Source organism: Lagopus muta, chromosome 23, assembly GCF_023343835.1.
Source record: "Lagopus muta isolate bLagMut1 chromosome 23, bLagMut1 primary, whole genome shotgun sequence".
Lineage (NCBI taxonomy): Eukaryota > Metazoa > Chordata > Aves > Galliformes > Phasianidae > Lagopus > Lagopus muta.
The window spans coordinates 915,160-928,351 of record NC_064455.1 but is presented as its reverse complement, the minus strand read 5'-3'; the positions used below and the strand labels follow the sequence as shown (position 1 = coordinate 928,351).

General features: G+C 54.8%; 1 protein-coding gene across 1 annotated transcript; it reads right to left on the bottom strand.

The window, feature by feature from the left end:
• Positions 1-880: 880 nt before the first annotated feature.
• Positions 881-7,893, bottom strand: SERINC2 (serine incorporator 2). The gene is made up of 10 exons (XM_048969020.1): positions 7,789-7,893; positions 4,571-4,732; positions 4,246-4,433; positions 3,836-3,915; positions 3,571-3,708; positions 3,311-3,480; positions 3,140-3,230; positions 2,934-3,069; positions 2,564-2,773; positions 881-2,104 (listed from the first exon to the last, which is right to left on the bottom strand). Exons 1-10 carry the CDS (start codon positions 7,825-7,827, stop codon positions 1,966-1,968), a joined length of 1,353 nt encoding a protein of 450 aa, XP_048824977.1. The 5' UTR covers positions 7,828-7,893; the 3' UTR covers positions 881-1,965.
• Positions 7,894-13,192: the final 5,299 nt, after the last annotated feature.

Here is a 13,192-nt window from a genome sequence, read left to right as displayed (position 1 = left end):
CATTGTGATAAATACTGCAGAGGAGACGTCAGTGAAATAAATCCATAGCAGTGCTTTGGGCCATTCAAATCTCCCCAAGAAAACTCATGAGAATGATAATTGCTGGTGGGTTATTCCTGCAGTTGCCTGTGGTGCACATGGGGACACACAGGGACACATGTAGGGCACGTCACAGCCCAGCTCTGCTCACACAGCCCAGCACACCTGGGGGATGCAGAAAGGTTGCAGAGTGCAGGTGGCAAAGTATGGGGTGCAGGATGAGTGGTGAAGGGGTAAGGATGAAGGGTGTGGGGTGAAGGATGCATGACACGGTGCTTGATGCAAAGTGAGGGATGCAGGATGTATTGTGCATGGTGAGGATGCAGGATAGATCATGTAAGATGGCGCAGGATGCAAGATGAAGGATGCAGGGCGCAGCAGACACGATGCAGGGTGCAGGATGTACTGTGAAAGGTGCAGGGCGAAGGATGTAGGGATGCAGGACACAACATGTGGGGAGCAGGATGATCAGTGAAGGGTGTTGGATGAAGGATGCATGAGACGGTGCAGGATGCAGGACACGAGGTAAAGGGTGCAGGATGCATTGTGCATGCTGAGGTTGCAGGATGGGTGCTGCAGGATGCAGATTGTAAAGTGCAGCATGAAAGATGCAGCCTGCAGGGTGCACCATGCAGACTTAAGGGTGCAGACAGAAGGGTGCAGGGTGAAGGACGAAAGGTGCAGCAAGCCCAACTCGTGATACAGGATACAGGGTGCAGGATGCACGGTGAAGGGTTGCTTTCTGCAGGAGGACGCGGGGCGCGTGCCGCCAGCACCACCTCGTGGCGACCAACGGGACCCCGCACGTCCCCGCCCCTGTCCCCGCCCCTCGTTCCCGTTGCGGTGCACAGCTTGTCCCTGGGGTGCAGCCCTGCACGTTCCAGGGGCTGCAGAAGTGTGGGAGAAATGATGCAATGTGTGGATACAGGGTGCAGGGGAAAAGGATGCAGGATGCAAGATGTACGATGAAGGATGCAGGGTGGAGCATGCAGGGGGGCAGATGCAAGGACGGATGATGCAGGATGAAGGACGGAGGATGCAGGATGAAGGATGCAAGGATAAGAGGATGTGATATGTGGGATGCTAGGATGGAGGATGAAGGATGCAGGGTGAAGACTGCAAGGTGCAGGATGGATGATGCAGGCTGCAGGGTGTGCAATGCAGACTGAAGGATGCCAGGATGCAGGAAGAAGGATGCAAGAGGATGCAGGGTGTAGGATGCAGAATGAAGGATGTAGGGATGAAGGATGTGTGTTGCAGGATGAAGGTTGTAGGGTGAAGGCTGCAGGGTGCACAGAGCAGGCTGAAGAGTACTGGGATGCAGGAGGAAGGATGCAAGATGCAGACCAAAGGTTGCAGGATGCAAGGTGATGCACAGAGCACGCACAATGCAGGCGATGTCCCACTGTGCAGCCACCATGAACGCACGTGAGGAGAGACCCCAAGAGAACACAAGGGTGTCTGGGCTTTTTTCCAAACAAAACTTTATGCAGGAGGCAGGGGGAGCCCTGCAAGAGCCACCCAGCCACCAAAGCTCAGGGGGCACAAGCAACATCAGCCCCCAGCATGGCTGTCCTCAGGGCTCCCTGGGGAAGCGCCTGGTGCCAAGTCCTGCTTCCTTGTCACCAGCCAAAAGGCACCACAGTCCCAGGACACCAAGGCAGGTGAGAGCGGCCTCTGCAACTCCCTCCAAACACTGAAAGAGGAGGGGCTGGAGGCACTGCTGAAGGCACTAGACAAGCACAGGGGGAGAAGAGCTTTACAGCAATCCTCATGTCATTCTCAGTCCTTTCGCTGATTGTCCCTGCTTGGCACTTTATCCCTTTTAAATTAAAATGGAAAACCTGCAAGAAGACACAAAACCCACATGCAAAACTCAAGTCTAGGTGTAAGGCACTGGGCAAGGAGGGGACCCTGCAGCAGTGCTCAGCTGAAATCCCGCTCTGGCAGCACCAGGGGGGCCACCAACGTCCACGTGTAGAGCAGCAGCCCAGCCCAGCTGGAGCTGATCTTCACCCACACGGCCGTCCAGGGGCTGTACAGCACCTGCAGGCTGTCATCAGGCCTGGAACAGCAAACGAAAGGAGGACACTCAGGTCTGTGCTATGTGCTGGGGGATGTGACCTTGGTGCAGCAGTTGTGAGCAAAGGGGGATGCTGTGTGCTGAAGGGTATCCTGCAAGCACAGGGAGGATGCTGCAAGAAGAGAGGGGGTGCTGCAAGCAGAGCAGGGATGTTGCAAGCAGGGGGATGCTACAAGCTGAGGGAGTATGCTGTAAGCTTATAGGGAGTGCTGCAAGCCAAAGGAATGCTGCAAGAGGTACTCAGTAAACTCAGACCCAACCAGAGTGCATCCATTGGGTGCTTGGATCCCTCCAAATAACAAATGCTGATGGGTTGCATATTAGCTTTGCTCACATATGGACCCATCCCAGCACCTGTGCCCAGCCCGAAAGCAATGATAATCCCGGAGAAGGGAGGAGCAGAGGACAGGGTCACAACTGGTCCCCAGGAGCGCTGCCCACCTGTACCAGTTGGTGAGGGTCATCATGATGTAGAGGGCAGCAAGGAGGAGGCAGAGGTGGAAGAAGCTGTAGCTGTAGGTGACGCCCTCCTGCTCGTTGTCGTAGGCTCGGTGCACCCCACTCTCTGCTGCTGCCTCAGTCCCAGCTCCAGCCCCGCTCTCCTCCGTCAGCATCAGCTTATTGACCTGGGTGTGGTCTGAGGAGCGGACGCTGCGAGCAGACAGATGGGGCAGGTGAGGGGATGCCCCGAGGCAGCAGAGCACTTTGGGGGATGCAGCTCATGCGGCTCCTCCTGGCATCCTAAAAGCTGTGTGCAGGACCCTGAGGGGTCCCAGCGTTGTGGGACATGAAGGCATTGTCACGGCCTCACCTGATGAAGAGCGTGCAGAGGATGAAGACCACCAGCCCCACAATGCTCGGTGCGTCCCACCATGTTGTCAGTGTCTGTGTGGTTGTAGCTGAGCCAGTACTGTTTCTCAGCAGCAGTGTGGGGTTACACTCCTGGGCTGGGGGAGGTCAAAGGTGTCAGTGCCATCCCTGACCCCACGCACCCCCCAGGGCAATGAGAACACTTACTGGGGACGTTGGCCAGGGCACACCAAGTGATGAAGATGGTGTAAAGGGTGATGAGAGATGCCTGCAGCAGCCCTGAGTGTGGCTGAGCTTCCTGCAAACAGCACGGGAGTGGCTCGGGGCTCAGCCCTGCACCAGGGGGAGCCAGCAAGACCACCCCTCCCACCACCTCACCTGGATTTTGGGCAGGATGGATACGGCCGAGATGATGACACAGAGGATGAGGTTGATGCTGATGAGGACTTTGCCCTCCGTGCAGCCCTGGGGTTTGGTGTAGTAGACATAGAGCAAAGCAATGGCCGTGATGGAGGCAGCATAGAAGATGAAGGTGACAGTGCAAAGGGCTGAGGAGTAAGGGGAGAAGGGAAGGGGCTGGAGCAGGGCCACGAGCATCACAGCTGGCCCCACATGAGCCCCTGAGGCACGGCACCCACCTGCATACCAGCCCTTGGCATTGCTCTCATCTGCATTGCGCAGCCACAGCTGGCTCCAGGAGTGGGCAAAGTCGATGAGGAGGATGAGCTGGATGAGGATGAAGAGGAAGGAGCCGACCACGCCAAAGTAGAACCAAACTTGGGTGGTGGGAGGGAAGTGGGTCAGTAATGGGACTGCAATGGTGTGGGGTGCATCAGGGCAGCACCAAGTGTGAGGAGGGCACAAACATCATGGGCACCCCTCTGCCCACCCACAGCCCCTCACCTGATGTAAAGGAGCCATCAGGGATGTAGAAGGCCCCCACTGTGAGCCCCACCAGCAGCAGGAACTTGAAGAACCAGAAGCTGCAAGAGGGGAGAGGAGTCTGGGTCTGAAAATGGGAACCCCCAGCAGTTTCCAACACCAGGGATGCTCAGCTCCTTGGACAGGACCACGGGCCAGGGGCACCCCATGGGGAGCAGTGTCAGAGGGATGCCCAGCAGACACCCCAAATTCCCCAGCACATTGCACACACCACAAATACTGTGGAGCACAAGTCAGAGGACCTTAAAAACTAAGAGTGAGCTCAAAACTGCCCTTCTGCTTTATCCCATGCCCAAAACAGGGATAAAAAGGGCAAAAATATGGCAATGGCCTCCATCCAAGCTTCCAGCCAAGCATGGGGACACGCTCACCCATTCTGTATGGCAGCTCTCGGGTCCTTGCTGCTGCGCACACACACCATCAGCACAGCAAAGAGGAAGAAGAAGGCAGCTGTGGCAAAGCCCATGCGGTACACGGCCTTGTGGCCCAGGAAACCACTGCAGTCGATGTCAGCTTGGACCCCCAGCACTGAGTCGCTGCCCTTGCAGAAACCTGGGAGCTGCAAGGATGAGGAGATGGGAAAAAAGGCATCAAAAGCAACGACGTGCCCCAAAAAATTCACTCTCTGATATGTACCCATCCTGAGTTCACACCTTTGATCAAATCCAGCCATCGCCCTGAAGGCAGCAGCATTACCTTGTGCAGCTCCTTCTCCACCCCAGGGATGATCATGATGATGGAGACCAGCGTACCGAGGAAGAGGAAGAAGGTGAAGAGCAGACGGGAGATGGTGGAGTTCTTGGCTGAGGGGCAGCAGCCGCAGAGCAGGCATGGTGCTGAGCCACACAGGCAGGACACCTGCAATGAGAGCCCAGAGATAAGTGGCAAGGGGTGTGGGATGCACTCAGCTGCTGGGTTCATTTTACAGATGGGGAAAACAAACAGTAACCCTACGAGTCCTGGCTGCCCAAATCCCTGGATACCACAAACCACAGTGGCAGGAGCGCTGGGGAGATGCTGCTTGCATCTCTGGTTCAAGTTTGACTTCGTTGCTCCTCGAAATGTTGTTCCCACTAGACTGTCCAATAACTGGGACACTCACACACCTACTTAATGCCCGCAAGGTTTGGAAGAGCTCCAAGCAGCACCCAAACGGCCAGTATTCCTTTCCTTAGAAGAATAACCAAAGGGTTTTGCATTAAGACATGCTGTAACGTTGGTTATGGGGCAGGAGAGGGCCAGCAGCCAGCTCTGGCCACCACATCCTGCTCTGAATGTGTCTGTTCAGATCGGGGATTATTTTCAGCCTTCATCACCCCCAAAGTGCTGTGAGGCCATGTCTAAAACCCCTATTTCCTAAAGGAGTGTGAAGATGGAGAATAAGTAACACTAGAAACACTTCAAGGAACATTTCTGGACCACTAACTCTCTCCTGTGCCATACAAGTGAAAGGTCCTGAGTCAAATATCTGAGAAGAAAACGGGAATAATGTGCCCCCTGAGTTTCCCTTAAACTGCCAAGGCCAATTGTGGGGGCACCACCACCATGCCAGCACCATGGCAAGGTGCCTCGAAGGACCCAAAACTACATTTGCCCATTTGTCCCCCTCTCTGGTCCTCACTGAGCTGCTTTCCCTCTACCTGTAAGCTTACAGCATTGATTTATTTTGCTTTCAAAGCTCCCTTTCTTCCCTTTGAACTGCTCTTTCTGCCTTGCAAATGTGAAGTTTGTTGTGCTGAATGTGGGGGTCACTGCTGTCACTTCCTAATATTGAAGCTTTTTGGGCATTGTGAGCTCTGCAACTTCTGTGAAGGCGCCTTTAACGAGACAACCACAGCTTGTGCTCATCCCCAGCACCCACAGCTGCTTTAAAAAGAAATCAAGAGCAAGGTTAGAGAAGGAAAAAGGGAGAAGCTCCCTAGATGGGCATGGCCAGGAGATGCACTTGCTTATGGGAATACTGCAGGGCATCCCATGAGAGCATCCTTGAAGATGTGCAGGAGACACGACCTCATGCACCCCACTTTCACAGGATCATTACACTTGGAAAAGATCTCTAAGCCCATCAAGTCCAACCATCAACCCATCACCCCCACTAAGACATGTCCCTAAGCTGGTTTTCCCTGGGATGGTGCATCAGTATGCTGCACGTATGAGGTTCTGGGGAGCCCACATCCAAGGGAGCAGGCAGCATCCTTCAGGGTGGAAAAACAGTAAAGGGAAGCAGCCACAGCACGCAGGTGGTGATGGGGAAGCGTCAGGTTTCAGCTGCTGCAGATTAAAGATTAATCCCTCTGGTTTCACTGTTGACTTCCTCATTGAATACAGCTCAGTGCCAGCGTGGCTCGCATGGAACGGCAGCTCAGGGAGCACAAACAATGCAAAACAGTCTGCAAGGTCCTAAGCCAACAGCAAACCACCAACAACCCACCAACAACCCAACAAACCGCAGCAACTACTCAGTAACAACCCAACAACCAGCAGCAAGCATTCAGTAACAACTCAACAACCTAACAAACAACAGCTATGACCCAACAACAACCCAACAGCAGCAACCACTCAGTAACAACGCAACTACCCAACAACCAGCAGCAAGCACTCCATAACAACCCAACAACCAACAGCAATGACCCAACAATCAGCAACAACACTCAATAACAGCCCAACAACCTAACAAACAACAGCTATGATCCAACCCAACAAAAAGCAGCAAGCACTCAGTAACAACCCACCAACAGCAACAACAACCCAACACCTCTTCTTGCAGGCTGCCCTTACCCCACTACCCCTGAGGCTGCACAGACTGAGTCAGCCCAAAGCAATGCCAAGCAACCTGTTGTTGTCTCCCATTCAATGAATGACCCTGCAGGTTAATCAGTACCAAGGCATGCAGTCAGCATGGGTTCAGGAGGTGGGCAATTGTAGGTGCCAGCACTGCCCCATGGCCACATTGACAGCAACATGAAATGCAGGGTCCTAAAGCTGTGTAGACCCTATAAGAACGTGACTCTGCCTCATTCCTGTAACCTGGGCCAAAATGTTTTTTTTTGAAGGGGAAAAAAAATCCAGCACCACACACTGCCCATGGAAATCCCACTCCTGGCTTTTCCACTATGTGCCCATGAGGAGAGGCGCCGTGACACACAGAACATAGCTGCACTCAGGCCATACGTTACGACAGTTCCACCTCTGAAACTACGAAGCCCAGTTGCGAAAGCAGCTCCCATTCAGGCAGGAAGGTTTCCCAGCCCTGCCCTGGCTGTGCGTCATGGGCACAGCACCGGGAGCGCCCAACTGTGTCACCAGCACAGCAGCCACGCAGCAGGAGCAGCCAGACCCCCATCCCCCCGACTATCAGGGCTACAACTCCTCCTGGGATGCCCTGAAGCCCCCCCGGGACAGCCCCGATCCTCCCTGGAGGTGGGTGCAGGGGAAGGCTCAGCTTTTTCCCACCACAGAGGTTTCATCCCATAGGGATGCCCCGATATTGTGGGCTCCTCCCGATACTCTGGACTCCCCCCTCCCCATCAACGAGCCCCTGCAACGTGGGACAAACCCCACGGGGTTCCCTTTGGCTGGTGGGCCGGCGGGCTGCCCTGCAATGGTTGTCCCCTGCTTCCCCCGGGGACAGAGGAGTAACCCCACGGGGATCCCCTGCATCCTGGTGGATACAGACGGGGACACCCCCAGCGGTGTCCTTCATCCCCTCCCCCAGGGGTTCCCGCATCCTCCAGGGTACAAAGGGCGGCATTCCTCTGCTGTTCCCCCGCTTCTCGTCGGCTGCATCGGATCGCATCTCCCGGTTGTCCCCACCGCTCCCCCGGCCCCCTCCCCCAACCTCAGCTCTCGGAATCAGCGCAGCCCCCACCTCTACCGCCGCCCCCCCCCCCCCCCCATCCCCCACGGACACTCACACAGCTGAGAAGCGAGCAGACCCCCAGACAGGCCCCCATAGCGCAGCCTCTGCAGCTCCCCGGGGCGGGCACTGAGGTTGGGGGAGGGGAGGTGGCTCCGGGGGGGCGGGGGCTGAGCGGGGCGGGGCCGGGAGGGGGGGGGGATCTGCGGGGCTGAGGAGTGCGGGGAGCGGCGGGGAGGGGAGGGCGTGAGAATGGGAGGGAAACGTTGGAATAGAAAAGGGAAGAGGAAGAGAAAAAGAAAAGGAGAAGAAAAAGAATGGAATAAAAGGAAAGAGAGGAAGAAAAAAAGAGAAAGAAAAAGGAAAAGAATGAAAGAAAAAGAGAAAGAGTAAAAGAAAAAAGGAAAAGAAAAAGAAAAAGGAAAAGGAAAAGAAAAAGAAAAAGAGAGAAAGAAAGAGAAAGAAAAAGAAAAAGAGAGAAAGAAAAAGAAAAAGAAAAAAAAAAGAAAAAGAAAAAAAGAGAAAGAAAGAGAAAGAGAAAGAAAAAGAATGAAAGAAAAAGAGAAAGAATGAAAGAAAAAGAAAAAGAAAAAGAGAGAAAAAAAGAGAAAGAGAAAGAAAAAGAATGAAAGAAAAAGAAAAAGAATGAAAGAAAAAGAATGAGAGAAAAAAGAGAAAGAAAAAAAGAAGGGAAGGGAAGGGAAGGGAAGGGAAGGGAAGGGAAGGGAAGGGAAGGGAAGGGAAGAAAGAGATGAAGATGTGAAATGGAATGGAATGGAATGGAATGGAATGGAATGGAATAGAATAGAATAGAATAGAATAGAATAGAATAGAATAGAATAGAATAGAATAGAATAGAATAGAATAGAATAGAATAGAATAGAATGGAATAACAGCTCTGATGTGTAGGGGCCTACAGTCTGCCAGTGGTTCTACCACCCCATCTTAAAGCACATCATTAGGAGTGCTGCCCAAATGCCTCAAACACGGGCACAGGGCACCAACAGCCTCTCTAGGAGCACTGTGCCCGTGTCTGACAGCCTGTAAGGTTTTGGAAACTCTGAGTCGAGTTCCACTGCTGTCCCTGGGGCTGCTGCTGTGGAAAGCAGGGGCTTCCCCAGAGCGTGGCTTTAGGAGGAGGAAGCGCTGTGAATTTTAACAGTGGGTTGAGGTGTGCCCTTGCAGAGCTGCCAATGGGAGGCGTGGGGTTGGCCCCACATCCTATCCCCGGGGGAGCATCCGTGTCCCTGGCAGACCCTGCCTGATCACAAGATGCAGGAGGTGCTCCCTGTGAAATCACTGCAGGATGCAATTTAATTCTCAGGATAACATCGTTGCAAAAGGAGCCGTGATCTGAGAGGGGTGGTGGGGGGCAGGGTGAGAGAGCCTGGCAGAGCTGGGGCACCTGGAGCAGTGAGGGACATCCCAGGGACTCCTCAGGTAATTCAAAGGACACCCAGGGACTTCAAAGAGACATGCAGAGGTCACCCCAGAGACATCCCAGGGACCTCGTAGCATCTCCCCAGCCTGTCCCAGTATCTCTTCGGTCCACAATTTCTGCCCGCAGACGAAGCTTCCCCGATCCCCTGCTGCCTGGACAGCAGCAGAAATCCCACCTGACGCTGTCCCAGCAGATGGCAGTGCTGCAGTGAGACCGGCTGCTCGGCTCTGACGTTATCCAGGTGACGTCCTCATGTCACCGTCACCCCTCACACTCCCGGACCAGAGGGATGAGTGTCACAGCACCGCCACCACCACTCATCCCCTGCTGTTCCCATCTTACGACATCTTCACCAGCAGAACCAGGTCCTGGCAGGGCAGGCGGCATTCCCTAGGCACAGAGGGGCACGCTGGCATTATGTCCCAGCAGACAAGGGGTGCTGCTGAGAGTGCATGGGATGCTCCGTGCCGCCACCCCTTCCACCCCTTCCCACCCCAGGAGACCTGGGGGCAGCGCGGCCACAAACAAAACGACGTCTGTCCTGCCCCGCTGGGGAGATTTTCCAGCTCTATGGGGGGATTTTAGGGCTGGAGGTGGCACCTGAGAGGCAGTGGAGGGACCAGGCTCTGTTTCAGGGTTGTTATGCTGGGGAGCAGGTGGAAAACAAACGACCTCATGTGCCAGTATGTGGGACAATACCAGCTTAGCCGTGGGCGCAGCCAGAAGGGTTCCTGCTGAGCCCAGGCGATGCTATTCACAGATAAATCTACATTACAGTAATTAATAATAATTTATAATTGAGTCTGTATTTGGAAAACCAGCAAAATCAGAGCATCGCTCAGCTCAGGCACGAGGCAAGCAGGCACATCTGGGAGGAGATGGGTGTGTGATGCTCCTGGCCCCACTCCTGATGAGGCTTTGGGGCACCCAGGAACCTCGCAGCCCCATGCTGTGCTTCCAGTGGGAGATGATGGGAAGGACAAATACAAAAGTCTCGAGATTAAAGCATCTCCCTTCCCCCTTGCCTTTGAGTCAGGGAATTAGTTTTAAGCTAAGCTCCTCTGTAATGAGCAGACACAGGGAGACCAGCGAGGGGCGATTGCATAGCTTTTAATTACGGACAGCAGCATCACAGGAGCTGGCATTCCAAACCAGTGGAAAAAATAAGGCAGGGGCTGGGTGGCTTACAGTGCTCATCGGGGTGACTTTCAGGATGGCCAGTGCCACCTTGAAGGCAAAACCTTCTGCACTTGAGCTCTGTCTCTGTCACTTTTTTTGACCATGGCCATGGCAGCACAGTTCAGCTGGAGTTAAGAAATGCCATTGGCCACCACCAATTGCTCAACATCCACTGGGCTGGGATCTTCTACCCACATCCAAAAAAGTGAAGGACCAAGGATTTCTGGCCAGCCTCTGCCCTTGAGGCTTGATGGAGCTGTGCTTGCAGGCAGGGCTCCCAGCTGCCTTCCCATTTCCCTGCCAAGTCAGGATGGATGCTGTTTGTCTTTCTCATTATAGTGGCCAGATGCGGGGCCGGTGATGGATTGGAGTGTCACACAGGAGCTTCTGCACTGTCACAGTAACTGCTGGGCCTCCCACAAGGTGGAAAATTTTGGAGGATTAAGCTCTGTGATCAGCTGAACTTCATCCCCAAGCCACCAGGATCCAATTACATTGGGGTGCAGGGACAGGGAGTTGAGGAAGCAAGAAGAGGGGTGAGGGCATGACCTGAAGGTGCCCATGGTCAACCCAGCTGGAGGACACAGCTCTTTTCTTGGAGCCATAAATCCATCTTGGAGACATTTTGGATTAAGCAGGTTGGGTATTAGGAAAAAATTTCTTCTCAGAAAGAAAGGTTGGGCATTGGCACAGGCTGTCCAGGGAAGTGGTGGGGTCACCATCCCTGGAGGTGTCCAAGATCCATGGAGACGTGGCACTGTGAGATGTGGTCAGGGGGCATGGTGGGATGGGTTGGGGTTGGACAACAAGATCTCAGAGACGTTTTCCAACCTTTATGATTCTCAGATGGCTGTGATTTTCAGCACCTGCCACCCCCAGCTCACCCCAACTCTGGAGCTGAGCCCTCTGCATTGCTTCGCAGGGATGCAACAGCTCCTAAATCAGGAACAAATCTCCCCAGCTCTTCATGTGCGTTTCCCCCCCCGCCACGTGGGACACCATGCATCATGATATAGCTCTATCCCAAGTGTGATGGGTGTCCCCAGTGCCATCAGGATGTCCCCACCAGGACAGTGCAGGTGTGCAGAAGCCCATGGAAAGCAACGCATGAAGTGAGCACAAAGAGAGATGCACGGAGTGCATCCGAACAAACAGTGCCATGATGCTCACCGTGGATGGGGATGGGGGACAAGGTGCCACCACCCCGTGCCCTCCCAGCGCCATGCGAGGCTGCAGCAGTGCTGTTGAGCCCCACGTGCCCAGCTGAGCAGATTTTCCTTGGCTGCCTGGGCTATATTTAGCTGCCTGTAAAAGGGGTTAGCGAGCAGCGCTGAAGCCGGTGGCACAGCTAGGAATGTCAATGGAAGAGCAGCCAGGGATAAAAAAAGCCCAAGCCGGGTGCTGGAAGCTTTGCACAAATCCCTGCCACTGCAGGAAGAGGAGGAGGGGGAAAAGGAGGAGGCAGCCCCATGTCCTGCACTGGAGGCACAAGCGATGGCCACTTGCTATCCCCACTCACCATCCCCACACTCAGCAATTTTGCTCTTTTTGGCTGGTTTGTAACACAACAGCTTCCAGTTACTGGAAGTTACCGGAGCACAAACACTCTTTGCCTTTTTGCACTCATTCAGACATAATTACAGCCAAACTGGGTGAATCCCATCATGTCCTAACATCGCCCAGTACATCCAAGCATCTCCCCAGCACATGGCAGCATCTCCCCAGCCTCACCTCAGTATCACCCCAGTCCACTTTTACTGCTCTGAGCCCTTTTCACATATTCAAAGGGATGCAGCAGGCTGGTCCCAGGGTCATGGAAAGTCCTTGTCCATTGGCAGGGACCAAGGACCAAGAGACCTGCAGGTCCCCAAACCTATGTCCCAAAATACCACCTAACAGAGGGACTGACAGCCCAAGCACTCAGCTCAGGACTAAGATTTCCTCCATGCTACCCACATTCCCAGCAAGAAATCAGGGCCTGAACCAAGCTGGGAATTATGCAATTGGATCAAAGAGGAATAGCAAAGCACTGCTCTCCCTAAGAGGTGGCTTTTAGCCCAGATAGGAGCTGCAGGAAAACCAACCCACACCTTGCTGGCCCAGACCTTTCTCCATCCCTCCACCTCGGAGACAGGAGCCCATTTCCTCCTTCCTATCCCCCTCATCCCAACACCATCTCCATTCCCCCAAATGGTTCTCAGGGCATGGGGATGGCAGCTGCCCCCCTCTCCCAGTGCCACATCCCAGTAGGTGCCAGGATGGCTTCGCCTGCTGCTGCTACCCGGCGTGAGGCAGCTGAGAGGGAAGACAGTCAAGGAGAAAGAGGAGCGTGAGCAGCTATAAATAGGGCTGGCCAAGGCTCCCTTGTCGCCTGGGTTGCAGGGTTGGGTGTCCCTGCTCAACCCCAGCATCGTCAGGCACCTAAAAACGTGCCTTGGTGGTTGTGGGGAAGCATCCCCAGTGCGCACCCTCTGCGCCCTGCTGCTTGCACAGCCCATTTCTTTCAATTCACGCCCTCTCTGCCTCTCTGCTCCACCATCACGCGTGATGCTCGCGGCCAGGCAGGGACCAGACCCCTCCTGGGGCGGGGGGGCACGGAAGGATGCGCTGATCCTCGGCGGGCAGCAACCAAGTGCGGGACCAATCCGGGGGGGGGGTGAGGGGGAGATGCGGGGAGGCACCGCATTCAGGGTCCCCATCTCCACCGCTAAGGCTACGCGGGGGCTGCGGGGTGCCGGTGGGATCCCGTTAGCCGGGGGGGGAGCGGAGGGAGAGGGGGGACGGGAGGGCGGGGCGGGGAGGGAGGGGGCCGGGTGCGGGCGCTTCCCCCGCGCCGCGCGTG

What these genes read in the sequence shown, in the direction of transcription:
- SERINC2 (XM_048969020.1), bottom strand. Translation starts at nt 7,827, where the DNA reads ATGGGGGCCTGTCTGGGGGTCTGCTCGCTTCTCAGCTGT. An exon ending in TGATGGCTCCTTTACATCAG is followed by an intron (nt 3,709 to 3,835) that starts GTGAGGGGCTGT and finishes CCACCACCCAAG; the next exon opens with TTTGGTTCTACTTTGGCGTG. An exon ending in TGCCCTGGCCAACGTCCCCA is followed by an intron (nt 3,070 to 3,139) that starts GTAAGTGTTCTC and finishes GACCTCCCCCAG; the next exon opens with CCCAGGAGTGTAACCCCACA.